The 26,606-nt window shown below is 37.7% G+C and overlaps 1 protein-coding gene across 1 annotated transcript in view; it reads right to left on the bottom strand.

Annotated features, from left to right (window-relative positions):
- Positions 1 to 26,606, bottom strand: part of COL19A1 (collagen type XIX alpha 1 chain) — a 203,633-nt gene that overhangs the window by 110,915 nt on the left and 66,112 nt on the right. The window contains exon 11 of the mRNA XM_054062421.1: positions 19,573 to 19,617. Within this exon, the coding sequence (XP_053918396.1) occupies positions 19,573 to 19,617 (45 nt within the window). The remainder of the gene's footprint in view (positions 1 to 19,572; positions 19,618 to 26,606) is intronic.

Below are 26,606 nucleotides of genomic sequence, written 5' to 3'. Positions count from 1 at the left end.
CAGTTCAAACTGGGAGAAACTATTCAAGGAAACAAAAGAGTGACACAAGAAGTTTATTTAAAAACAGGCTGTAACCCTCTATTGCGTAAGACCACTGCCTAAGTAGAGTCAAAAAGAGACTTCATAAGACATTGCAGAAATTACACTTCTATTTCTAGTAAACTAAAATCAACAGTGATGACCTGGCAGGATGTCACCATGAAGGCTGTGTCTTCCCCAAATCACCTATTTAGGATACTGAGACACATCAAGAAAGTAGATAACCACAAAGCTTCATAGGCGTCAGCAGTCCAGAGAGCTCAGTAGATACACTTATCAACAAACCATGACTAAAAAGCTTCTGACTCTCAGTTGTGCCATCACCATCCTGTGAAAGAGCCCCAGACAACAGGCACCACTGCCTGACCAAGCCAGATAACGTCAGGACAAAGATCTTTCCTTCCTGCTTCATTTCCATAGACTGAGCCATACTGAAGACTTTTATACCCGCTAACTACCGCTTAGCATCACCCATCTCATTTCTAAGCAAGCTCTAACCATTTATAAGTCAGAGAGGCTATATAAAGGCAAACCATTGCTTCAATTGAATCTAAAATCTTGGGCACAGAATGATCTGAAGCCAGGCCAGCCTGTGGCTCCAAAACTGCAGTGATGAATTGAACCTTCCTGTCAGCAGGAATGAGACACCCATCCATCTTTATTCTCCGCAGAAAACCCTTAAATTGCAAAATGACTTTGATCATCAGAACAGTGATGAAAAAAATCAAGTCCAATAAAGGTTACAGTGTAGTGCTCTCCAAATGATGAAATCAAATGCACAAATAACAAGCAAAGAATAATCCCTCTGGCACTAGTGCAGAAAAGGATCTGGGGATTATCATGGATCACATAGTGACCATGAATCTGTAATACAAAGCTATTTTTAAAAAGTTAAACTCCATTCTGCATTTGCCAAATGCAAACTGAAAAAAAACCCCAGTTATTCAAGTTTAATAGCCACTGATGAGAAGACTGTAAAACAATGTCTAGTTCAGAGCATCGTATTTTTCATGGAACTTTATCAACTTTTAAGTATGTGCTCTTCTGTGAACCAGAATGATAGAAAACTTGGAAAAAAAGGAAGTTAGAAGGAAAGAGTTAACATAGGACACGCTGATAAATCTCACATATGCAAAAGAATGCCATAAATGGGACAATATGTTTTTCACACTCATAATAGAAATACTGGGTTTAATTTGTAGCCAAAAGAATTTATGGTTGGATGCAGAGGGGAACTGGGGTTAAGCAAGCAGAGAAATACTGTAATATCTTATCCAAGAATAGAGTGAAATTGCCTTAACCATAGATTTTTCTTGACAACGCTCTAGACAGACTTGATATGGACCATATGCATGTCTTTGTGGAGGGGGAGACAGATATAACCCTGTACACTCTTCCAGGGCAACATTTCTTCTAGATCACTCCTTGGTGCCGCTACAATTGCTCTTTCTTGGAAAATGTGACAAAGTCACATGTTAAAACAGTTTTAGCTCTTTTAGGATGATGTCCCTGCCGAGTAATGATTACAGTGTTTGCAGGACGTACATCTCTTTAAGGAGTCAAAATCCCTCCATTTAAATAAACTCCCTTTTTTTCAGGAGGGCACTGAAAGCCAGATAAACATTAACTCAAATGTCAGCAATATACAAGATAACAACAGGACTGAGCTGTTGGCACTGTCACTGTGCCATTATCACCAAGCACAATATCAGTTCAGAGATAAAGAACAGCAAAGTAAAAATCAAACCAAGTAACACAGATGAAACAGGAGTGGGCAGATAAATGTATTCTGAAAAAATAGCAACCTCTTTAGATTGAAGGACTGTATCTACATTTGATTAAGTCACAGTTTAGGTGTACTTTTACACTCTTCACGAAAGCCAAACACTCATATTGCAACATCTACAAACACCAGTTTCTAAACTAGTCTACCAATTTCATGCCCCCCTGGCATGCTCTAAAGCGTACTCAGTTATTGTCTTATAGAAATTTATTCTTATGTAGCCTGCAGAACTACTATATATTTAAGAACTAAGCCTTCAGAAAACTCAAATTCTATTCTTTCCCATCTGGAAAATGCCACAGCAAGGTTACAAGATATGCTGTATTGAAAACACAAGTGAACAGTTCTTTGATCTCGTAATGTGTTCCTTGCAGATCTCTGAAACTCACCTTGGTGCTTTTCAAAGTAACCCTATCTTGTGAAAATCTAAAAGACTGCCTAACATTCCCTGATACCCACCAGAGCTAGTAGTTAAGATCATTAATGAAATACTAAAAGGCAATAAATAATACTGTAATGAAGAGAAAAAAAAAATACGTAAAATAATACATAGCCTACATTATTATCTAAGAGTTTCGTTAGGGTAAAAGAAGCATAAGGACACAAATTTGTCCTTTCAGGTGGTAGATGTTAGCCAGCACAAGAAGAAAAAATACTGAGATTTTGGATAATTCTTGCTTGCTACAATTTATACAAGACTAACCTAAGTCTAAGGTTTGGCTTTGTTATTCAATAATAAATGCCCCAAATTAATGTACGTGGGCTTAAGATGCTCACACTTTTAGGGTTTTGACACACGAAATTGAGACGTTGCAGTTTGCAAACTTTGCTATCCTGCCATGGTTCATCTGGTCATCACCATTTACCGCCCTCCTTTTTTTTTCCTTTAAATCTTTCAATACCAAGGAGAAAAAAACCAAACAAAATTAACATCCAACCCCCCACTCTTTTTGATAATGATTTGATCATCAATTCCCAAAGTTCACTTGAAAGAAAAATTCTGAACCCAAGATTAAAGTTTTATTCATAAAAATAAGAAAAATACTACTAGCTAAAGCATGAACTATATGAAAGCAGAGGTTCAGTCTCCTAGATAGTATGTATTCTTAGCATCCACTTGAATATATTAATACTCTCTTCAGAGAGAGTACAATCAGTCAGGTAAAGTGTGTTTATAAGGAAAAGTCACTAAGCTTTCTCATGGTGATTTTCATTTGCACTTGCTACTTGGTATTTATGTGCAGAGACATCAGTGGAGGTAAATAGCTTTTTAAAATAATTTAAAGCTTCCCCCCTAAAAATCAATATGATATTTATTTCAAGAATTTGCATCTACAGAAAGAAATGATAGAATGTATTTTAAAGACTCCAAAATACCACTGTGAATAATAATAGATATCCTATTTTTCACTCACTCTATAAGTCTACAGTACATTCTATACAAGGGCTATCATTTCAGTTTAAAAGTTGGTGTATTGTATATCATCGATAGTGCTATACCTTTCGTCATAATTCAAAAGCAAAAAGACTTTCCAAATTATAAAGACTCATGACTCAGACAACTCATATATGCAGTTTTCCATGAAAAAGCTATACAGGGTACATTCACGGTCCAGTTTTCCTCTCCTTCTACCGTGTCTCTGGCTAATCTCATCTGCAAATATAAAATAAACAAGCATTTCCATGAATCATCACTTACACTTCTACTCGAGACTTGCCTCATGTCCAAGCAAACATCTTAACTTTCTAGTACCTTCTTGTTGTTATCTAAACATCTGAATTAGTTTCAAATATTTCTTTCATGATTATTTTTCCCTAGATGAAGCTTCCTCTTTTATGACTGAAAAAAACATGGATTCCATTGCTCACCGGGAACTGGAATAATCTTTAAGTGAGTCTCTCAGACACAAACCACATCCAGACCACAGATATAAACTTTTTCAGCTATCTACTGAGCTACCACTTTCTTCTGGACTTGACCACGCTATCTTCACAAAGCTCCCTCATCCTGCTCTCACTCAGCCATTAGGAATGTCATCACTAAAACTCTTTCCATCATTTATCTTCTCCTTTGCTGTTTCTCATGTGTGCATATTTAAAGATTGGGAAACTTAAGTAATAAACTCAATGCCCAACTTGGCATTGAGAGGTTTATACAAAGTCATACCATTTCTCCCCTTTCAATAACCTCTCCCTTTGCCCAATTCTCCTTTGGTGGGATGAACACAAAATCTACACAACAAGTAAGCATCATCTTCCATATTATTTATTTTTTAATTAGCCAACCAAGTCTGGTTGCTTCCATCTTAAAACTTGTATTTTAATATCTGTGTGATGAGAGAAATGGTTTGCTCTCTCTTTGTACTGTGCCTGACACATGGGAATCTTAACACATGTTTTGACTTGAACAAATACTTGAGCTTTTAGGGAGTGTTGCTCTTACATCACTCACAAAACTAGAAGTTGAATTTCGTTCTAAGTTTTCAGCGTCAGACTCCGCAGAAATTTTGAATTTAAGTATCTTGCATACCTATCAATAGCTTAAATCTTAAAAAGAAAAAGCTGTCTCATTTAATGAGCACTTTATTTTTCCCTTTCTTAAGTAAATACTGCAAATGGATTTGACTTCCAGCTACAGTTGTTTAAAATTCTATCTGTCTTTTAGTGGGAGGTTTCTGTTTATACTGGCTTAGTGTCAGGTTGAATGAAGATTTTTCCGTAGGAAGAATAAACTAGTTTCTTTTCAAGGCTGGTCTCCTAAGGCAACCTAAAGCCAATCTATCCTTGTCAGCAGTTGACAAATAGTACTGCTTTCACAGAACACAGTATTTTTTAGACACCCATGCTTTCATGATTTTGGCAGGCTATTGCTATTGTTATTTAGACTCTAAAAGATGTTCTGCAGATGGTTAAAGCCATGTCAAGTGTTTGCACAAACAGATGGACTGCTATGTCTTTTCTGAAAACACTGCACCTCTAGCTTTATTTCTGCCACATGACAATCACAATAATGTTTTTTTCTGTAGCTGTGACTATTAACTGTATTCACCAGGCCTGCACAGACAGCAGTATCAGTTACCTTTATTTCCTTACACTCCAGTAAGCAGTTTATTAAGGTAGTAGAAATGCATGGACCCTGGTACAATCTAAAAGTGTGACATGTTCAGTCTTCTGATGGATATTTATCTGAAGAGGAGGCTTGATCTGTATTCAAAATAAGCACACCTTGCTCTGTCAGACTTCACCAAGGACAGTAAAAAACACAGCTAGAAAAGCAGGAAATGACTGCCTGTTGCTTAGTAATCATAGATTTAATGCAGGAAGTCTCCTCTCTTTTGAGAGGATCAAAATCTCAAAATCCACTTCACTGGCGAGCTCATGGGGCACCATGTATGAAAACAAGTCATATTTCTGTTCTAGCTGGACCCCTATGCAGTAAAGTATGAAAAATCAATGGTCGAGTATAAATAGGTGCAAGAATGATCTGCAGCCTATTAAAGGGAAGGAAGCATCTTTAGAAAGCATCCTGGGAAATTTGAGCTCTATCTACTGGATGGCTATTGACAACAGATGCAAGTTTAAGTTAACAGTAGCCTTCAATAAACACATAAAACTCATAAAAGAGTACCGGGCAAAATTTTCTTTATCTGTGCACAATATACATTGGCCTCATCTAGGAGGAAGATCAGTGACATGGTCCATGGAGACATGTAAGACAACTCAGTCTCCACTTACTGTCAAAGAAACTCTGAACTTCTGTTGTAAAGTACCTACTTTTCTAAGGTAGCATCTTTTGTTTCTTAAACTACGATTTAAGAATACATAAAGACAGCCAATGAGTGTCCTGTACAAAGCAGTGGTATAAAGCTGCTGATGCCTTAGCTACATTACACACATAATTCTGTACAATTTACCATTCTTTAACTTTTGTGCAGACTTTTGATGACAGCCTTAATACTGTTGCTTTGCCCTTAATACTACCGCCTTGTGTGCCTACTGTGGCAGGTCTTCTTTAAAGTATTTTCTATGTATGCATTAGCAGTGTGGCACAACAGAAGAGGATCTGTGGACCAAACGATGCAGCGTACTAGATGGTCACACCCTACATATTTTGTTGTAGCTCTTCTGAACCCATCTTGTAGTAGCTTTAGTCTGTTTTCATGAACTCAAGAACCATTAACAATTGCAGCACCTTAAGCTTGTTCCTAGAGTACATCTATCAGTTTAGCTTGATCCAAAAGGAATCATACTGTTCTTCTCCAGCCCAAACAGTCATCTGTATAGGACTGCAGGACCTTCTGGTCACTAAAATACGCCTGTTGTTCTGGAACACCTTAGTTACTGAAGAAAAGCCAGACAGTGGTCTGGAGAAACAGAATCTGCTGGGATATAATCCAGTAAACAGAGGCTTTTTTTTGGTCAAAACAGTTCCCTGATTTCTTTAGTTTACTAGACACAACATGAACAGTTGCAATAGCCCTGGACAGGGACATTGGGGATAGGAAGAAGCAGCTGGGAAGGAGGAGATGAAGTAGCAAGTCTGTTTTTACCACTGACAGTAATATTTCAACAAACATCAACTACTGTTAAGTGGAGAAAAAAGTACTTTAGAGACTTAAATACACTTAAACATGTATGTTGCTGACTTCTCAGTACTATCATCCACATCTGACTTTATAGGTTGTGGAAAGCTTCACCCACGAACACATACAGACAGAATTTTATTTCTGCCACATCCATGGAAAAAGCTTGTCATCTCCTATTCTACAGTGACCAATGTGAGTAGCTTTTTTGTTGTTTCTTTTTTCATCACACTCTGTTCATGAATTATGATTCTTATGCTAATTGTAAAACACTCCTACTCAAAATTGCAAAAGCCCATGCAGAGAGCCCATTGACTTAAACACGTATTGCAACTACAAATTTACTTCTTCGCGTGTGTGGCTATTACAGAAATATCACATAAAAGATTTTTTAAAGGGGTCTCAGAATACGAGGTTAAATTGGAAAAATTAACAAGGCTGCATAAGGATATATGTAGTTTATACTAAATGTTTTCTACTATTGCAGCATCACTATCGTTATATTAGAGTATCCTGTTGCCTCTTCTCATTAGATAGCTGGCTGTACTCTCTTTTTTCATAAAGAACAGTCCTCTGCAACACTGCATACACAATAATCTCAGTGATAGCAGCAGCTGCAGCATACTGACACTATCCTCGCTGTGCAGCCCCATCAATTCAGCCTTATAGTGTGTATTTGCTCACTAACTCCCAAGAACTGCCTCCCACTCAAAAGACAGGAGACTCATGTGCCAGGAGCCCTATTCAGCTTGCTATGTTAAAGGAACGCACTGCACCTGTCAGCAAGGATTCATTTATGCTTACTCTCAAGTGCTGTAATGTCTTCTCCCACCAGAGATGCCTTTCTGGCCTAAACTTCTTGTTAAAGGAAGTTTTTGTTTATTAATTGCATCATAGTAAATAAAAATAATTAAGTAAAAAATTATTTAATTAAAAAAAAACTATTACTTGATATGTTTCTAAATACCTTTGGGTTTGTATGACCTTTCTTGGAAGGGGATAACTAATTCTAGTACACATATAAATATGTATGTAAACATACAAGCATATTAGTGTAAGTGTGCACTTTAAACCAAAACCTGAAGAAATACACTCACTTAAAGTAAAACCTGTCACCAGATCTGCGATCAAGAAAAGGTATCGCACCTAGACTACTCTATCAGAAGATACTGAGAGTTACAGTCATATGAAACTAATTTTTAGTCCTGACTAACAGTAAGACCAGCTTAACGATAGTACTGAAGTTATCCAGAAACCCAGGAGATCAGTAAGGACCTGAAGTACTGATGTTACCATACACTGTACCTAGAATGCTTCTCACAGCACTTCCAGTTAAAGACATCACTTTCTTCAAAGCTACTATTCATAGGTGTTGGTGAAATGTAAACTCTTTTAGAAAAGTAAAATAGGGAGAGAGAATGGACAAATACTTGTATAGGTGAGTGAGTGCAAGAGAAGAAAGGTAAAGTTATGAGCCATAAAAAGAGAAGAGAGAAGACACAGTAAATCATGAATAAGTAACAAAAATAGCAAGCAGACAAAAAAAATTCAGAAACGGTGATAAGAAAACAGGTTTAAACAAAAATGACTGGATGTTGACAGAGCTATTTCTCCGAGATTATCTTGTATGAACACTCATAAAATGGGCTACTTCCAGGCCCCTCTCTAATCCAATTGAGGTCACATTCAGTTTGCAAATTAATTCTATTCTGGCATTCCTTATCTTTCGACTCAGCAATCATCTTTTCTAATTCAGTCTTTTCAGATTAACATGTGGTAAACAACAGAAATCATTTGTCATAATGAATTATAAAGTCTTTCACCGAAGATCATCTGTGGAGTCAGAATACAGAATATTTTAATTCAGAGCAATAAGCTTTACCACTTGACCTAAAAGACTAGGTATCTGCTGCAGAGCATTACCCCTTCCTTCTGGTGAACCAAAAGCACAGGCCAAGCATGGGAGACCTTCCACTCATCACAGAAAAAAAATAATTCACTAGCCACGCTGTGGAAACTAGAAAACCTGTACTCTACTTTTGATTCCAAAAAGGAGTAGAATTTACTACTTACAGATGACATCTAGACCACATATCTTCTGGAAGGCAGTGCAGTCAAACGGAAGAAGGAAACTCTAGAAATCTTCATTTTATTCCAACATTAGTACTGATGTATCCCATTCTGGCTTCTCAATTACTCTCAGTTTCTTCCATCTCTCTCAGAAACACACATACACATTCTTGTTTTTCCCAAGTAGCCCACTCAAGGTCCACGCCCATTCTCTACTCTCTCTCCTAGGCACAGGTGCCCTGATCCAAACCCCAGTATTCACTACACTGGTGCTACACAGCCCTCCGAGTTGTAAATGCTAACTGAGACCCCAATAGGTTTGTGTAGAGAGAGGATGATGCTGTGCTCTCTACTACTGCCAGCTGATACTTTGCTCCTTCAAAACATTTTCTCAGATGCTAAATGTACAGCGCTTCTTAAAGCAAAAACTGTTACATTAATTTAAAATTAACTACCATTTATCACAAATACCATTCGAAAGGTAATCCATAAAAAATGCATCCGTAGCTATAATGGTACACAGTCGTCCATCTCTAGATACATCTTCACAGAAATCTCCAAGGTGGCACAGAAGCAATCATTACTGGAAGCAGTACATCCAAATGACCTGGCACTTTGCTCATGCTATTAAACCGTACATCTCAAAGTGCTCTCTAATGATGCTGCAATGCTTCTAATATTCCATAATACCTCGTTGAGTATAGGCTTGGCGGTTTCTGCAGAGCACCACATATGCTTTGCTTCCCAGAGCTCCACATCTGGGCTTACCATGCAAGGGGCTTCCTATGTTGTGGGATGAATTGAAATTTGGAGAGCTTAGTGGACTGAAGTGAACTATACTCAATATGCGCAAGTGACCAGAGCTTAAAATTAGACCAAATCTTGGTAAGTCATTTTGAAAATATATTTTTCTAATGCCAAAAAAATCCTCTTTTCAAATACTATATTTGCAATCCTAGAGAGCTTGAGAATTCACACTAGTGTTTAGGTATTGGCAAAGTCTTTTCTCCACTAATCCTGTTCTCAGCATGACACGAATTGTTTACACTCAAACCTCGAAGAAAAACACTTTGAGGCACATGACTGAATCTGGTGATGATACTAAATTACACAGGATAAAACAGATGAAAATGAACTGTGACAAACTCAATACGGGTATGATGAGATGAAAAGTCAGGGCAAAAGAAGGACAAACCAAGTTCAGTGTAGATCATACATTTAAAATTATAAAGATGGTAAAATCCTTCTGTTCCATATGTAGCCACAACATCTGTGAACACAATGACAGTTTCCTAAATGCAATGACTGGTAATGGTCAATTAAGAAGGACCAAGAGTGAGATCTTGAGGCCATACTCAAATCTAAACAGAGGGTTAAAAACAAAGTATTACATGAAGAGACATTAGGAAGGCACAAAAACTGAAACAATTTCACTCTTATATCATTAAACACTGCAACAAAACTCAAAACCATCCAGAGGTGGCTAGTAAGAACGATCAAATACAGAACAGTTTTCATGGTAGGAGATCTTAAATAAGCTGGTATTCTTCAACTTGGAAGACACAGCTCAGGAATGCATGGCAGATAATTATTGATTCTTAATTGATACTGAGAAGCAGAAAAGGAATCTTCCAACAGAAATAGTCGGGGACACCAAACTAAACCAAGACGAAGCAGGTTCCAAATAAACAAAAGGAAGTAGTTCTGGAAATACAAAGATGAATAGCATAATTCCTTACCACAGGACACCGCAGATGCTCAAAATTTACGTGAATTCAAGGGAAAATTGCACTCACTAACAGGAGAGAAGTCCATTGAAGGCTACTAAATTCACTGAAAACACATCTGGCTGAGATTGCAGTTTCAAATAATTGGAGGCTGGAAGACTACATAGAGAGAAGCACTGTACTTGCTTACTTTATCCTTATACTTTTCTCTGACCATCGCTTCTGGCTATCATCAGAAGTAGAATGCTGAGCTTGATGAACTTTTCATCTGACTAAACAGGTATGTGTCTGTATATTAAAGAGTGGAACTTGGTCATCTATATTATTGAATTTATAGACCTCAGTTATGAGGGTCTCTTGCAGACATTTCAATGAGTCTGATTAGCATTTCCCATATAATTCCCAAGCACAGTTCAAAAGTTAGCATAGGCTATGGACTATTCCAAACAGACGGTTTTGATTAAGCCTGTTTCAAAGGGAAAGAGGCACCATGATGAAGATGGCCAGATCAAGCCAAATACAAAACAACTACAGGATAAGCCGTGGTAAATGTTTTGCTTACTAGGATAAATGCCAACACTTATTAAAGGCAGAGACTTCCTATAGAATTAACAATATGTTTTTCCTTTTCTCCTAGAACATCCCTGTACAGATGTCTGCCTTTTTGATCATATATGATCTGCTTGATCATAAAAAAATCCTGTCAAACAAAAATGCTTGCATGTCTATTCATTGGGATGGTTATCTTGTAAATAACATTTAACCTCACACTTAATGAAAACAATTCCAGAATGCTACCCACAATATCAAAACAGAACAATCATACAAACAAAACCAAAGAAAAACATTTCCCTCAACCCAAAGCTTTAAAGGTCCAAACAAGTGACAAAATAGTTATAAGATGAGAGAGAGAAAATAGTTACAAGATGAGAGAGAGAAAACTTTAATACTTCCCTATACAGCATTAGGATATAAGTATGAAAAAACTCAGTTCACATTTACATCCAGCTGGCAAAGTACCCAGTCTTGACTGAATTAAATAAGGCTTAAAAGATTTCAGAAAATCTTCCTCCTGCTCCCAAAAAGCACTCCTATTAATACTTAGCAAAGGTAAAGAGCCACATTTTCAGCACAGTGGCAATGACTGACACGCCACTACCACCCAAACTAGCTAAAGAAATGTACCCTTAGCCTATAATTCAGAATGCAAGTTCTTCCGTTATTCAAATAAATAAATAAATAAATAAATAAATAAATAAAAAAAATCAGACTATACAGGTCTGTATATGCAGTGGCTAAGGTTACATTAAGATTTTCTTAGTGCTAATTGAATATACTTTCCTAATCTTTTGTTCAGATTGAAGCATTTCTAGCAGAATCTAGAGCTGGCAAATAGAAGCCCTGTACTAATACCCAGGCAAGTTACTATCTGCTTCTCATAATTGTAATTTTTTAGTACTTTTAATTATAGACCTTTGAGGTTCACGACTGTTCTTCTATCCATGAGTAACAGCTTCTATTTTTCAAGTAGATTGGAAGCTTTCCCAGTAACTGAGCTGTCTTATGTGGACCTGTCTAATCAGAGATTTATGGTACAGACATCAAAATATTAGAAAGACTAAATAAATTACTAATTTCATCTAAAATAAATAACACTAAATAAATTACTAACTAGCATCTTAGAAAGGAAATATGATTCCTTCTTCATTTACTTACTCTTCTTTAAGAAAAGCATATGGAAGACAAAAACAAGACTACACCTGGGTACAAACTACAAGTTTATAGCCTTGTGTGTTCTGAATAGATGGAAGATAGGCTGTGGAGTATTTTATTAGGTGTGGTAGGATGAATAAAAACACTGAACTACCAGGAAATCTTCTTGACACTAAGATCTATTAGGAATTTTCTTCTAAAGGAAATAGAGGAAGCCCTATTTCCTGGGATAATTCAAATTGTACTTCACAAAATAGTAAATATATACAAAGAACATCCTGCTTTTAGAAGAAAATGAAGCAGATGAGAATTTTTTCTACATTTAGGCTGGACGAGCCCCAGACTCCTCCTCTCTTCTCACATGTATACACACGCAAAAGCACAACCAAAACACACAAAAAGAATTAAAAGGAATACACTTTGGAAATACTGAATGACTGTCATGGTTTTACTCTTAAAGTCTCCCTTAGTAAAATACATGTAACTTTTTTATTTACAAGATTTTACTGAGAAATATCAATTAAAGAATTACATTAAAACCATAAGTTTACCAAAGATTACTTTTATCAAGTGCGTACCACAGCGCATATGTGTCTACAAAACTCAGTTCCAATGACATCCAGTCTTAAAATCCTCTATTTCAGGTGTGAGATAGGAGGGGAATATCCTTTATTCAAACAACCAGTCAAGGAAAACTCCATTTGAAGAGTCCTTCTCCAGAGCATTGCCATCATCCTACCAGTCACAACTTCTGAGTCTTCTAAGACATCATCTAGTACTGTGGTTTAGCCTATATAATAGCACATCTTACTCGCCTCTCTGAGTTAAAACAGAAACAAGGGTTTTATCCTCGTATTCTGAAGCAGCTAAGCAAGGCAAGGAATTTAGGTTTCCCAGCTCTGTGAAATCACTGTTAGCGACAATCCAGTCGTATTTGCCCAGCTCTAATTCACATGTAAAAGCACTCACTTTTCTGTCACCACTACACCAAATCAAATACATATTTGTTCCATAGATATTGCAAAATTATAATGGAATTTATACAATGTTCAGGTCCCACATATGCCACAGAACTGAATTCTCATTGTTCTAGGTGAGTTACAGAAAGAACTGCATTTGCGAAGCATATTACAGCAAATATCTATTCTAACCAAGAAGATAAGACAAGATGACAGACAAGTGGGGGACTTGGGTAACGAGTACTAGCTGGAGTGGCCAAAGGAAGCAACAGGCAGCAGATAAAGAGAAGGAATTAAGGATTTAACAAAGGGAAAAAAAGGCATCTAAGATGTTATTTCTCTGATTAACTAAGAGGCTTTGGGCCAGTGCCAATTCCCAAGCAATGCACATACTTCAAGTATCAAAATAAATAGCAATAAGATTACAACCTCTCTAAGTTTCAGGAACTCAGACCTGGCTTTGAGTCCATTTCTTGGTTAAGCTTGTAACAGCTGCCAAGCTTAAAACACTGCACCCACTCATCTGAACTGAAAGATTTAAACATCTTGCCTCTGCAAATTAAGAAGCTACAAAGAGAAAAGAGGCAAAGGTTACTTAAGACACAGAGAAAACATTAATAATTGAATGTTTTGTAAAAAACATTTGTGAGTTTATTTTCTTTTAAACTACTAGTGACAAGGTAGAACTCGATAACTTATGCCCTTCACTATGGCTGCATTTAAGCAACTCAAACCAACTGGTCCTCAAGCTAAGACTCCTTCGATTTTGTTGGGTATATTTTGGTTTTCTCCATTTAGAGTAAGCTGATAGTCATTTAATGATGCATTAAATTTTGTGACATAGCTTTAAGCATGTTTTCAGCAAATCTGGTGCTTATAACTCTGTTATTAGAATGGGGGCCCGTTTTGTGGACTGTTTTGTTACTAGGGTATCCCCAGCTTTAAAATCAGTTATTTTGGGGGTTCTGTGCTTTTTGTTCCAATCTGAAGGCTTGTGACATGCTCAAAGCAGGAACACACATATTTAACTTCACTGCACTGTGATTTCTATATGGCTCAAGTTTTTGTTGGTGCACTACACAGCAATTCTCTGAATGTAATCCTCTGTAGCAATTTATTCCATATTTTATTCATTTTTACCATTTTTCACTTACAGTAACTATCACAGGTATCAAAACCATGATCAGAGATCTGTGGTTGTGAGTTCTCTGTCTCAGAAGAGAAGAACCTTCTGCACAGAAGAGAAGGACCTGGGGGTGCTGGTTGACAGCCGACTGAACATGAGCCAGCAGTGTGCCCAGGTGGCCAAGAAGGCCAATGGCATCTTGGCTTGTATCAGAAATGGGGTCACCAGCAGGTCCAGGGAGGTTATTCTCCCTCTGTACTCGGCACTGGTGAGACCGCACCTCGAATACTGTGTTCAGTTCTGGGCCCCTCACCACAAGAAGGATGTTGAGGCTCTGGAGCGTGTCCAGAGAAGAGCAACAAAGCTGGTGAGGGGGCTGGAGAACAAGTCTTATGAGGAGCGGCTGAGAGAGCTGGGGTTGTTTAGCCTTGAGAAGAGGAGGCTGAGGGGAGACCTTATTACTCTCTACAACTACCTGAAAGGAGGTTGTGGAGAGGAGGGAGCTGGCCTCTTCTCCCAAGTGACAGGGGACAGGACTAGAGGGAATGGCCTGAAGCTCCGTCAGGGGAGGTTCAGGTTGGATATCAGAAAAAAATTCTTCACAGTAAGAGTCATTGGGTACTGGAACAGGCTGCCCAGGGAGGTGGTCGAGTCGCCTTCCCTGGAGGTGTTTAAGGAACGGGTGGATGAAGTACTTAGGGACATGGTTTAGGGAGTGTTAGGAACGGTTGGACTCGATGATCCAATGGGTCCTTTCCAACCTTGTGATTCTGTGATTCTGTGATTCAGAAACTCCACCTACAAGCTAATCAGAAATGCAGTTTTTATTTCGTGTGTCACTGATTTCAGTACCTGACTCTCCTTCATCCTCTGAATTCTCAAAGAGTGACAGTGATTTTATTTTTTAGAAAGAAATTGCTTTACATAGGGATACTGGAAGAAAGCAGTAAAGAAATAATAAAAAAAGAAGAGCAATAGATAAAAGATTGTAAAAATGAAACAGGAGGATTCACCTTGTAAATTAAACTGTATCTAAAAGATGTAGGGACAGAACTTGAACTATGGCAATTGCCACAGCTCAAGTGAAAGGAGCTGTGATTTAACAACCCAACAGCTGCATGGCAATTTTCATACTAATAAATTTTATTATTCTCCTTTTTCTTTCAGATAATCACAGAATCATTTAGGTCAAAAAAGATTTTTAAGATCATGGAGTCCAACCATAAACCTAACAGTGTCAAGTCCACAGCCAAACCATGTCACATTTTTTTTTGGTACTTAATAAATTCTGAAGACGATTTTAAATTTCATGCTTTTTGAACAATTTATTTTGTAACTATTTGTATTGATAAATCAACTGTTTCATAGGGTTTCAGGAAACTCAAACTAAAAACATCCTGGAAAATGCATGCACATTATCCAAGCAACCATGTATAATGCTATTCATATAAGCTTTCCATGACAATTTCTATGAGGAAGGCTGCACCAGATGACAAGTGACTGGATTTTTAAGCAAGGGCACTGATCATTCCCAGACACAATGCTTCAAAACCAACAATGTCTGAATTTGACAGACATTAAAAAAAACCTACTACATATTCTGGTGAACAATATTAGTTCACACTGTAAATTAAATGTACAATCACATCACATCCCCTGCCAATATTAGAAAAAATAACACTCCCCCCAAATCATTTTCACTTATTATTTTTCTCTTCTTTAAAATAGATCCACAATGTGAGCACACGTGCCAAATCAGAAAAACATCATATTTGTGTTCACTATTCATAAAATCATAGGATAATGGAGGCTGGACGTCACCTCAGGAGGTCCCTAGTCCAACCTCCTGCTCAAAATAGGGTTCAGTTATGAGGTCAGGCCAGGCTGCTCAGAACTGATCTCAAAAACCTCAAGGAAAAGAGGCTACGCAATCACTTTGGGCAACTTGTTCCAGGGCTTTACTGTCTTATCACAGGACAATATTAACTGGGTGTTAAAAACAACAAGGATATATGCTGAAAAAGAAACTCTGGTTATCGAATCAGAAATCAGTGTTAGTGACACCACATAATTTTGATTCTATCAACAGAAAATGGTAAAATCATCTAAGATAATCTGATTTCCTGTATTTTCATGAAGTAAGCCTTTCTTTAGTTTATTCTCTTTTTTGTAACCAGGATAAAAAGTGCAGACCACTGGAAGAGGAAATTACTTCCCTAATAAACAATACAGTTAAAATTCAAACCCCTTTCCTAATGGCTACACAGCATCTTTCTCGCAGCACTTTCAGCCCATAGCTTTGCATGCACTACAGATGCAGCAGATAGACCATTCCCTTCCTCTTTTTAGCACTGTTATGCATTTAAAAACTGTTTACATATTTCTTTTCAGCTGACTCTATGCTAAGTAATCTTCATTCATGCAGTCCTTCCTGAAAGGTTCTCTGTTCCTGAGCACTGATCATTCTCAGTGCACTCCTTTCAAAATCCTTTAAGGTGGATTCTTACCAATATCAAATAGCACAGAATTATTTAATTCGTGTTGCAGACAATATTTCACTTTAAAACATCTTAGTAAGTTCTTTCATTGGCAACTGCCTGATTTCAATCACCCGTGTCCAGTTTCCAATCCAAATTATCCTCAGATTTTAATTTCTGAGTAGATAGCATTTGATTTGGGTTTTCACAGCTCAGACTTACTCTGCCCTGCAGGTAGTTCTTTGCACTTGTTCCTTCTGCATCGGATCCTATTTTTTTTCAGGTTACATCTCTGATTTGCCAAGAACATTCTGGATTTTAAAGCTTTCTTCTAGTTATTAGTCTTTCCTGACTTCCTATCATTATAAAGTGTAATACTCATACTTTCTATCCTATATTGTAAAATTACAATTCTGAACAGTATTAGAACAAGGATGGATCCACAGGATATAGTTTGCCCTCCTGTCAGCAAACCAACTAAAACTGCTCTCAGCATACACTTTTTCAGTCATTCTATAGAATGGTAGCTCAATGATTTTATTGCAGCTATAAGACTATCATATAAGACAATGCCATTTATCTAAGTAACACAAAGAAAACAAACTACAAAGAGTTAAAATTAATTTAGAGTGACAGTATATTTCCCATGGAGAGAAACCTTGCTGCATAACAGACACAGTCTGTAGCTTCACTTATCACCACTGACTTTGAAGATCAAAAAAAAAACAAGGGATGCAGAATAGGTGTCCTGGATTTCTCAAGGAGAACCAAGTGTGGCAAAGAAATCCTTAAACAATATAAAATAATCTCTTAGTAGTTTAAATTATAGACGCTTCCTGTATCTAGAGTTCAATAACTGGAAATACAGCATTGTTGTTCTTCAATAATTATTTGGATCAAGGTTAAATCGAGTAACTATTAAAGTCCAGACTGAGACCTACCTTCCCATATTCTTAAAGCACACTCTTTCCTCAAAAAAACACAGCATGTAGCTTCTGATGAGACTGTCACAAATGATTTTTGAGTGATCACTGTTAAATAAAGGTCCTTCCACTAGTATCTTTCCTTTTATTCGAAGAACAGGCCTAATACATTGTTAATAGTTACACTGGAAATAACTTTTAAATGGGATCTTTTAATTAACTTCTGAAGTTGTAAGGCAAAAAAAGAGAAAGGTTCTAAATGTGCTGACTCAGTTTCCACATAAGAAAAATGTGATTACCAGTGCTTAGGTCATTGTATCTCAGCCTTAAAATAAGGGAAATCAAGCAAAGAAAGTGGCAGCAACAGCTGGAACCCCGTGTCTCTGTCCAAACATAATTTATTCATAAAACTCAAGGGAAGCACAGCACAGCTGTGGAGCAATTATGGAAAAAAAAGAAAAAAAAATGGGAAAAGAAATCCATAAGCCCTTCAGAACTGATGAATAACAATGCCACCAAAGAAATATCAGATCTGTCAGTGGAGTTACAAACACTTGAGCTTAACAAGTGGGTTTTGTTTAAGAGCCTGTATCTTCACATTAAAGAAGTTAGTTGCTATGGATGCTGATTTTACTTCTGATACTTCTTCCTTCCTGATTACTGGAATATGTCCTACTAAAATACCTCCACAATTTTAAAACTGCTTAAATTCTGTTAATCCATAATATGTTTTCTTTGAAACACGAAAACAAGCTGGCTGAAACTTCTGAAGAAGTATGGTAGGTGAGAGTGATTATACCCATGTACAAAGCACTCTAACTCACAAATACGTTGCACTTTTCAAAATTCAGAAGCTGCCACCTAATCTCCATTTTCTTCAGTCTGCATATTGCCAGAATAGAGTCTGTCATTCTTCATCTTTATGATTTATAAATTCAGAAAAAAATGCTATTCTGCACCTTTTTCAGACTGTGAGCTGAAGCACAGAGAAATTATCTACGATCCAAGAAAAGTTTCTTAACACAGGTTGCCTCATCAATATCAACAAAAAACAGTGAAAAAGCAATAACCAGGCAGTAACACGGTTAGGATCTGAAGTTTCTATGATAAACTATCACCATTGTTACTCTAATTTTTATTAGGAAAGCTAAGAACAACATCTTCCTTCCACTTGTCCCTCAACACAGACTTGCTCTCAATAACCTGGGAAGACCTACTTGTCTGAAACTACATAAGAAGATTAGGTTGCATCATCTAGGGTGACCCAGACTGGCACTCTGTCAGTCAAGACAGCCCTCCACAGGACCAGTTTCATTCCCATTTTAATACACTTCCGAACGACTTTTGCCCACTGCAGAGCATCTGCAATCAGGACAATCTGCATCATGTTCCATTTCTGATACCCACTGGTGAAGAACAAGCAAAGGCATATCCTAGACTTTACACTCAAAAATGTTCGATGGCTGTCAGGAGACTATCAATGTCCATAGGGCACAAGTCAGTCGATTGGGCAGAGACTGAACTTGCAGTCTGGGGGAGAGAGAAATGCACCTGCATTCAGTTTGGCCATTGGCAGTTAGGTCAATTCAGTCTTGATGATGTCAAGTCAGATGCAGGCAGGAGACAAATCTTATTTTAACCTACTGTGTAAGTACACAGAAGTATATAAATGAAAATTGACCTTTTAAAATTAGCGGTCAGTTATGCTGTGGCAAACGTTAAATTATCTTAAATATTCTTAGGAAAAAAGCATGTAAGACATTTGGTAGTTACAATCAAAGTCCATTTATAATGTATAGAAACAATAAATAAGCGCTATAAATACCTACACATCATCTCATTATACACTTCATACCGTATTATAAAACATTTAATAGTTACCACAGAAATAAGATAGCAGTAAACAGTTCTGGAGTCCAGTGGCTGTGGTTCTCTTAGGCATCATTATTATGTCTTTTCTTAATAAAAAATGTGTTTCCACAAGAATAACTGATAACACTGACTACCACATATCAAAAGCTCCTTGTTCTTAAGTGTTTCAGGAATGATTTACATAGCAAAAAAATAAGAATTGTATTCATGAAAGAGTTAAGGAAGACTTTCAGAAAAAAAGTTGGTCACATATCAAATTGTTAAACCAAAAAATTAAATAACACTGACAGAATAATTTACCTTTTCACCTTCTTCACCTTTACTACCTTCCAAGCCACGTTCACCCTGGAACACAAAACAAAAAATAGCAATAAAATAAAAGAAAATAAAGAGTTCAAACATAAACATTCTTAAAATAATTGCATTCTTTAAAATACTTTTTTTGCATTGAACTTTTATTATGGGATTAAAAACAGAAGAAATAATATAGATATCGATTACTTCTTATTCAAAGAAATATGAAACCATCACAAAAAATGACACAGCTTTCTACAGTTTTGTTGATTGACAGCAGTCAATCATTTTTACCTTCAGCCTAAGAGATTTTCCTGGCTTTACAAATCCTGAACTATTCACTGATCCTAAACCCACTCATTACAGTTCTGCCATTCTTCTTCAGAGCCAGTTTCAATACATTTCATCCTATTAATACCTTCCTTTTAATTGTTAAATATATCTAGTCAGATGTGAAGACCTCTAAAACCCAAAACAGTTGAGAAAAATATAGATAGAATTTACTGAAAGAAAATTAATTCCTTTCATTTCAAAAAACATACCAAATCACTTAAGTATTAGGGGAAAAAAAGACCCAGAAAGGGTAAGTTTTGAAACATTAATTCAAGCTCAGCTTATTTCACCGAATTATTTATTATCTTTCAATAAAAAGACCTGTTATAATGCCCTTGCAGCTCTCATGTGATGCCTTTTAGGTCAGAAAACGCTCTTAATGTACAATCTTACTATTTTAATGTCTTCATCAAATAATCGTCAGCCTGGTTATATTACAACAAGAATAACACCTGCCTGAGATCTTAATGTATATTTGTAAGTTTTGGGAGACATACAGCAGACATACAGCCAAAAGGATATCCTTGAAGCACAAAAACTACCTAATGGAAAAAAACCCCAAACATTAACTTTCTCCCTCAAATCACCTAGCACGACACGGTTTGCATGTCTTTGCCAATCTCTAGAATTGTCTCAGCGCTTCAGTGTAATGCACATGACTTTTACTTGCCTGAAGATGAAAACACTGGAAAATTTCCAAAGTAAAGCATAAGGTGTTTTCTAAATTTCAAAGACGTTCATGAGACGTTCAAAAAATCAGAATGAGCAATCTCGATGCATCCTTTCACCCTTCAGAGTATAATTTCCTTATATAGAAGTCTAAGGTTTAAGTGAGGTTAACTAGAACAACTGGCTATAACTTGCAAAATTTCTAGTGGCATGCTGTGAAATCTTTCAACTGGTATAACATCACGCACTGCACATCTGGGAATTAAATCTAAAGCTTTGGAGATACGCAGACGTATAGATTATCAAGCAGTTCTTGACTTTTCATCAACCACCTACAGTGGCTGCCTTTTGTTTATGTCTTTTGGCTGGGGTTGTTCATGCAATTAACAGCTTAGGGGTCAAATTTAGAAACATGTTCAGGACAGAGCATGCAGAATGGAATCTAGTGAAATAACCTTCTGCATGCCCTCACCTAAAAATGCGTGGTTAATTATTCTGCTCACCCAGTTTCCCTTTCTGATGAAAGGCTGGACTAGATGATCTTTCGAGGTCCCTTTCAACCTGGGGTTTTCTACGATTACCATTCTTCTCCAGCTGCTGGACCCACAACACAACTAACGCTTATTCAGTTTTGACAAATTCCTAGAAGTGTTTTCTTCATTTAGTTTCACATTTGTGAGACTGCATATCCAGTATTTATTCAATTCTCAATTCATTATATAAAAATTATTCTTAGAATAAAAATTTCTCTGGTTGTATTTTGTGTCCACTGTCTCTTGTCCTTTCACAGTACACCTCTGACAAACAGTCTGGCTCTGGTTTTTCCACACTCTCCCAGTACTTACAGGCAGCAGTGAGTCTGCACACCATTCTCCCTTTTTCCAAATCATCTCATCTTAAGGCTGAACGTGCCCAGCTGCCTCAGCCTCCCCTCATACATTGTGGGCTCTGAACTCCTGGACATCTTGGTAGGCCTCTGCTGGGCTCACCCCCAGTGAGCTGCTCTTATTCTCTCATACGAAGCTCCAAATTGGACATTGAACTCCAAATGCAGTCTCACAAGAACCTATTGCTCATCCTCCTGACCTGCAGGCCATGTTCTTGTTAATGCGGCAATCCACGATGCAGTTGGTCTTCTCTACCACAATGGGACCCCCAATTCCTCAGTACAGCTGCCTTCTAGCAATTTGGCACGTCGCCTGTGCTGCACGAAGCTATTGCTTCTCAGAGGCAGAGCCTCAAATTTGCCTTTGCCTAGCTTCATAAGTTCTGCATTAACTCATTTCTCATGCATGTTAAGGTTCCACTGAATATAATTTTTGCCTTTCTCTTTCAATGCACCGACTACTTTCTCACATTTGGTAACATCCATGAACTTGCTGAAAATCATATCATCCAAGTTTATTAATGAGACACTAAATAATACTAGCTCCATTATCACCTCATGGGAGAGGACCCTAGTTACAAGGCACCATTTGGACTACATAGCAGTTATTCCACCTTTGAGCCCACCTTATTGTCCATTTATCCAGTCCACATCTCACACATTTGACTACAATGACATAACTGGAGACTGTGCCAAAAGCCTGGCTGAAGTCATAGCATACAATATCTACTGCTCTCCCCTAATCCACACAGAGCCATCTTATCAGAGAAGAGAAACATGTTGGTCAGGTGTAACTTATCCTTGGTGAACCATATTGGCTGTTGCCATTTACTTTCTAGCCCTTTGTGTGTTTAGAAATATCATCCAGGATTTGCTATACAATTTTTCCAGGTATGGAGTTGAGGCTGACAGGTCTGCAGTTTCCTGGATCCTTCTTGAAGATGACTGGAAGCAGGCAAACCTAACATTCATCACAGACCTTCCCTAATCATCATGATATTTTGATAAAGATAGCAGGCAGCCTTGTAGTGACACCAGCCAGCTCTCTCAGCAACCCTGGATGCAAGCTGCTTGGTATCTTGCAAAGGCTCAAGTAGCTTAAGTGCTCCTTAACACGTTCTTCCCCTTCAGTGGGCAATGGTTCATTCTCATATACTCTGCTAAGGAGGCTGAAGTAACCTGGGTGGCTTGAGAACAAACTTTATTAGTGAAAACCCAGGCAAAAAAAAGTATGGGGTATTCTCAGCCTTTTCCATGTCCTTCATCCCATTAAGCAGCGAGTCAACATTTTTCTTTACAGATGCACTTAAAGAGAAATCCTTCATAGCCTTCACTACTTTCAATTCCAGATGAGTTTTTGTATTCTTAACACCATCGCGACATGCTCTGCCAATGCTTCTATGTTCCTACATAGCTCATCGCTGCTTTCACTGTTTATTTCCTTGTTGTGTCTGAGCTCAGTCAGGACCTCCTTCTTCATCCGTGCTGGCCTTCTGCCACATACTTACTCAACACCCTGCACATCAGCATGGACTGTCCTTAGGACTTTAGGAAGCTGTCCTTTAAGTTCAACCAGCTGAGCTCTGTAGGCCTGCAGGGCAGTCTCGATTGCTTCTTGGCCTCATCTTTGTGAGATTCAAACTTGGTTAGAATCATAAAATCACAGAATACTTTGGGTTGGAAGGGACCTTAAAGATCATCTAGTTCCAACCCCCCTGTAATAGGCAGGAACACCTCTTACTAGACCAGGCTGCCCTGGCAACTCTCCCCAAAGGTCTTGTTTTCTAGGTCCCTGAACATACACTTGGTCCCTGCTGACCCTCTCTGCTTTCTCCACAGCTCTTAAAGAAGTGAGGGTGGAAGACATCCCCAAACATGACACAGCATATCATACACAGCACCACCAAGCAAAGGGGGGAAATACCTTCCCCTGATGTGCCAGCTGCAATTTTACTAACATAGTCCGATATATCGTTTACCTTATTCCCAATAGGACAACATTGTCAGCTCATAATTCAGCCTTCTATCTACCTCCAGGTCCTTTTCAGCAGCAGCTCAAACAGTTCTCTGCCTGTACTAGCGAATGGGGTGGTTAATTCCTGGTTTTTCAGAAATACAGTTTAAGTGTCCAGATTTTTTGTGCATATTTGAAATCAACAGAATTACTTCCAGTTAGCAAAAGTCAGAAATAAGGTCAACAGAAAGCAGAGAACAAGATGTTTATGTTATTTCCACTTGACAGCATTCAAATATAATAACATTATCCACTGGTAGATTACTGCAAAGAATTTGAATATTGCAGAAAGAAAAATGAGAAAGTTGCAACATAGCAGATTTATGACCAACTTAAATTCTCCCTTCTGTGGCAGAAGTCTCATATTATCTTCGGCAAAACATTTTACACAAGTTTTATCATGGACAATCACTGATTAGTGGTCCAAACACTCACAGCACGGTTGCTGATCTGATTCAAAGTGTTTTAAATAAGTCTTGAGTACAACTCAATGAGATCTTGGCTTCGAACATATAAATTGATAGATTGTGGTAAGCTTTTTGCGGAAGTCAACGCTGGCTACCTCATCTGCAGAAAATAAGTTTCTTCCTCCCCTTCGTGCTATATTACAGGAAGCAACTGCCTTAAAGACACACAAATCATCCCTTTGCATAAAGGTCACAGTGCAGAACACTTCACTGAAATTTTAATATGAACAAAATAATGGGGGGTTTGTGTGTAGTCCTTTAATTCGTGGAAGCAGCAGAACTATTTCCCTAACAATTTTTTTTTAAAAAGGAATTAGCTGGACAGATGCATGTGACATTAAGATTTCATTCCAAATACTTATGGTTAAACACAGCTGCAGTCAACAGAAAACAAAATCTGACCATGAAAAGAGGCAGGCAATTTTAACAAATATTATTAGCCAGGTTTATAACACAGATGTCTCTTTTTGCAAGTTCTGGCCTTCCTACCACATTCCACCTCTGAAGAAGAGCAAAAGATTAAAATGGAAGAGCAGGAGAGGCAGTGCCATCCCTAATCACATTTTGCTATGATCATGAGACTCTCGAGTTTTATATTTTTGATTCTGCTGTCTTGTGGCCGGAAAGACCCCCGCAGTTCTGAGACTTTAGCGACTGCACTTAATGCAAAGTAATACTGATTGGCAGGTTTGTGCCACCACACCGCATGCTCTCTCTCTTTTGAAAGAGAAGCGGAGAGTAAAGTTCCTATGTCACATGATACAACCCAGAAATGGGATGTAATTTCAATACAATTTATGTAGACACTGGGCGGCTGGCAGAAAAGGATATTGAGAGTGAAAGTGCATAAAATGGGACTTTTTTTTTTTTTTTACCTTGGAACCAGTAAGAGCAGGCATGCCAGGAGCACCTACTAAACCAGCTTCTCCCTGAAACAAAATGTGCATAGCCATCATTTTACAGACCTAACTCATGACTGAGCTAAATTTAAAGAAAAAGACATCTGGATATGTATTGCTTCTCATTCCTCTTCTACAAAACAGCTGATTGGATTTCTAGGGTTGTTTATGTCTGTTGACTTGTATTTGGTTAAAATCCATTTCACTTCCAAATTATTAGGCAATTAACATTTATGGGTGATTTAATTATGCAGCAGATGTAGCTGTAGATTGCTTTAGACAACTGAACAACAAAAACTATTACAGTTCAAATCACATGAAAAAATCCTTTTTAAGTTTTATTTACGGTTCTGCTTCAGAAAAAAATACTACTGAAGACACTTGTATGCTACCCAGGTATCTAAAATCCCAGCAAGGGTGTCACAGCTTCCACTCTCTCCCTAACACCTATTAGGTGTTTGAGCCCATAGGGATCTATGCTTGAACAGGTAGGTCCCACAGGGAGCTGTACACATGAAGCTGACTGCTGGTTTCAAGGCAGTGCTCAAAGGGGAGTTTTGGATGTTTCCCCAATCTCTAGGGGAGCGCCCAACCTACTCAGGAGGAGGAAAAGTTATGCTGAGTAACTAAGCATACGTACAAACAAGCACCTTGATAGTAAAAAATGTTTTTAAAAGGTAAATGTCCAAGCTGAGTAACATAATAGAATCACAAAATAGTTTGGGTTGGAAGGGAATTTAAAGATCATCTAGTTCCAACCCCCCTGCCATGGGGAGGAACACATCCCACTGGATCAGGCTGATCCCCATCCAACCTGGCCTTAAACACCTCCAGGGATGGGGCAGCCACAGCTTCCCTGGGAAACCTGTGCCTGTGCCTCACCACCCTCATGGTAAAGAAACTCCTCCTTAAGTCTAGGCTAAATCTTCCCCTCTCCAGTTTATACCCATTGCCTCTCATCCTGACACCAAGCTTTAAGTAAACTTAATCTTCCATATCTGAATAAGGAACAGTTGAGCAAAACAAAAAACATAATTAAATAAAAAAACCAACGGCTGTAAGTTGAAAGCTGAAGACAATTCTATTCTGCATTTAATAGAGGATTTTTCAATGACAAGGTACAATTAAATAAACTAGTAATCTCTAATTTAGAATTAAAATATAAAATATTGCAGTGTTGTCCTTCCTAGAAAAGCATGTTAAAAAATTACAGGCTTAGAGAGAACCAGGCTGTGCCACTCAAAGCTAAGAATCGCCTTCCATTAACAGATTCATGAAATATGCCACTGTAAAATACATTATTTTTTGTCATAATAAGTCTAAAGTTACTCAGTTAACTTCTGCTAGAATAATTCATCCATGTTCATATGACTTCAAGTGGGAGCTTAGAAGGCTTATTAAAGGAATCTAAAATCAAATGCTTTCTCCATTCCATTCATGGGTCCTAATTCCTTGATAGAGTTTTGCCCTAGTAACTTGCACACCATCCAATTCAGTTTTCTAGCCAAGCCAGAATTCAGCAACAAAAGAAGCTTTGGAAGTTCACTCATTTGATTCCAAGCCAAGCAGAAGACAAATGCCTCACAGACACACAGAAAAAAAAGGAAAGACAAAGGAATGACTCCAATCTCTCTTAAAAACAGAAAAGGCCAATAAAACAACAATTACTCATCAAAATGATACAAGTACTTAAGTAAATAAATACAAAGCACTCATGATATACAACAATTAAAATACAGCTTAAAATAGGTTGTTAAAAGAGCATTTTTGTA

The sequence above is a fragment of the Cuculus canorus genome, chromosome 3, assembly GCF_017976375.1.
Source record: "Cuculus canorus isolate bCucCan1 chromosome 3, bCucCan1.pri, whole genome shotgun sequence".
NCBI classification, from domain to species: domain Eukaryota; kingdom Metazoa; phylum Chordata; class Aves; order Cuculiformes; family Cuculidae; genus Cuculus; species Cuculus canorus.
Note: the sequence above shows the minus strand (reverse complement) of the source record. Positions and strands in the feature narration are given on the sequence as shown.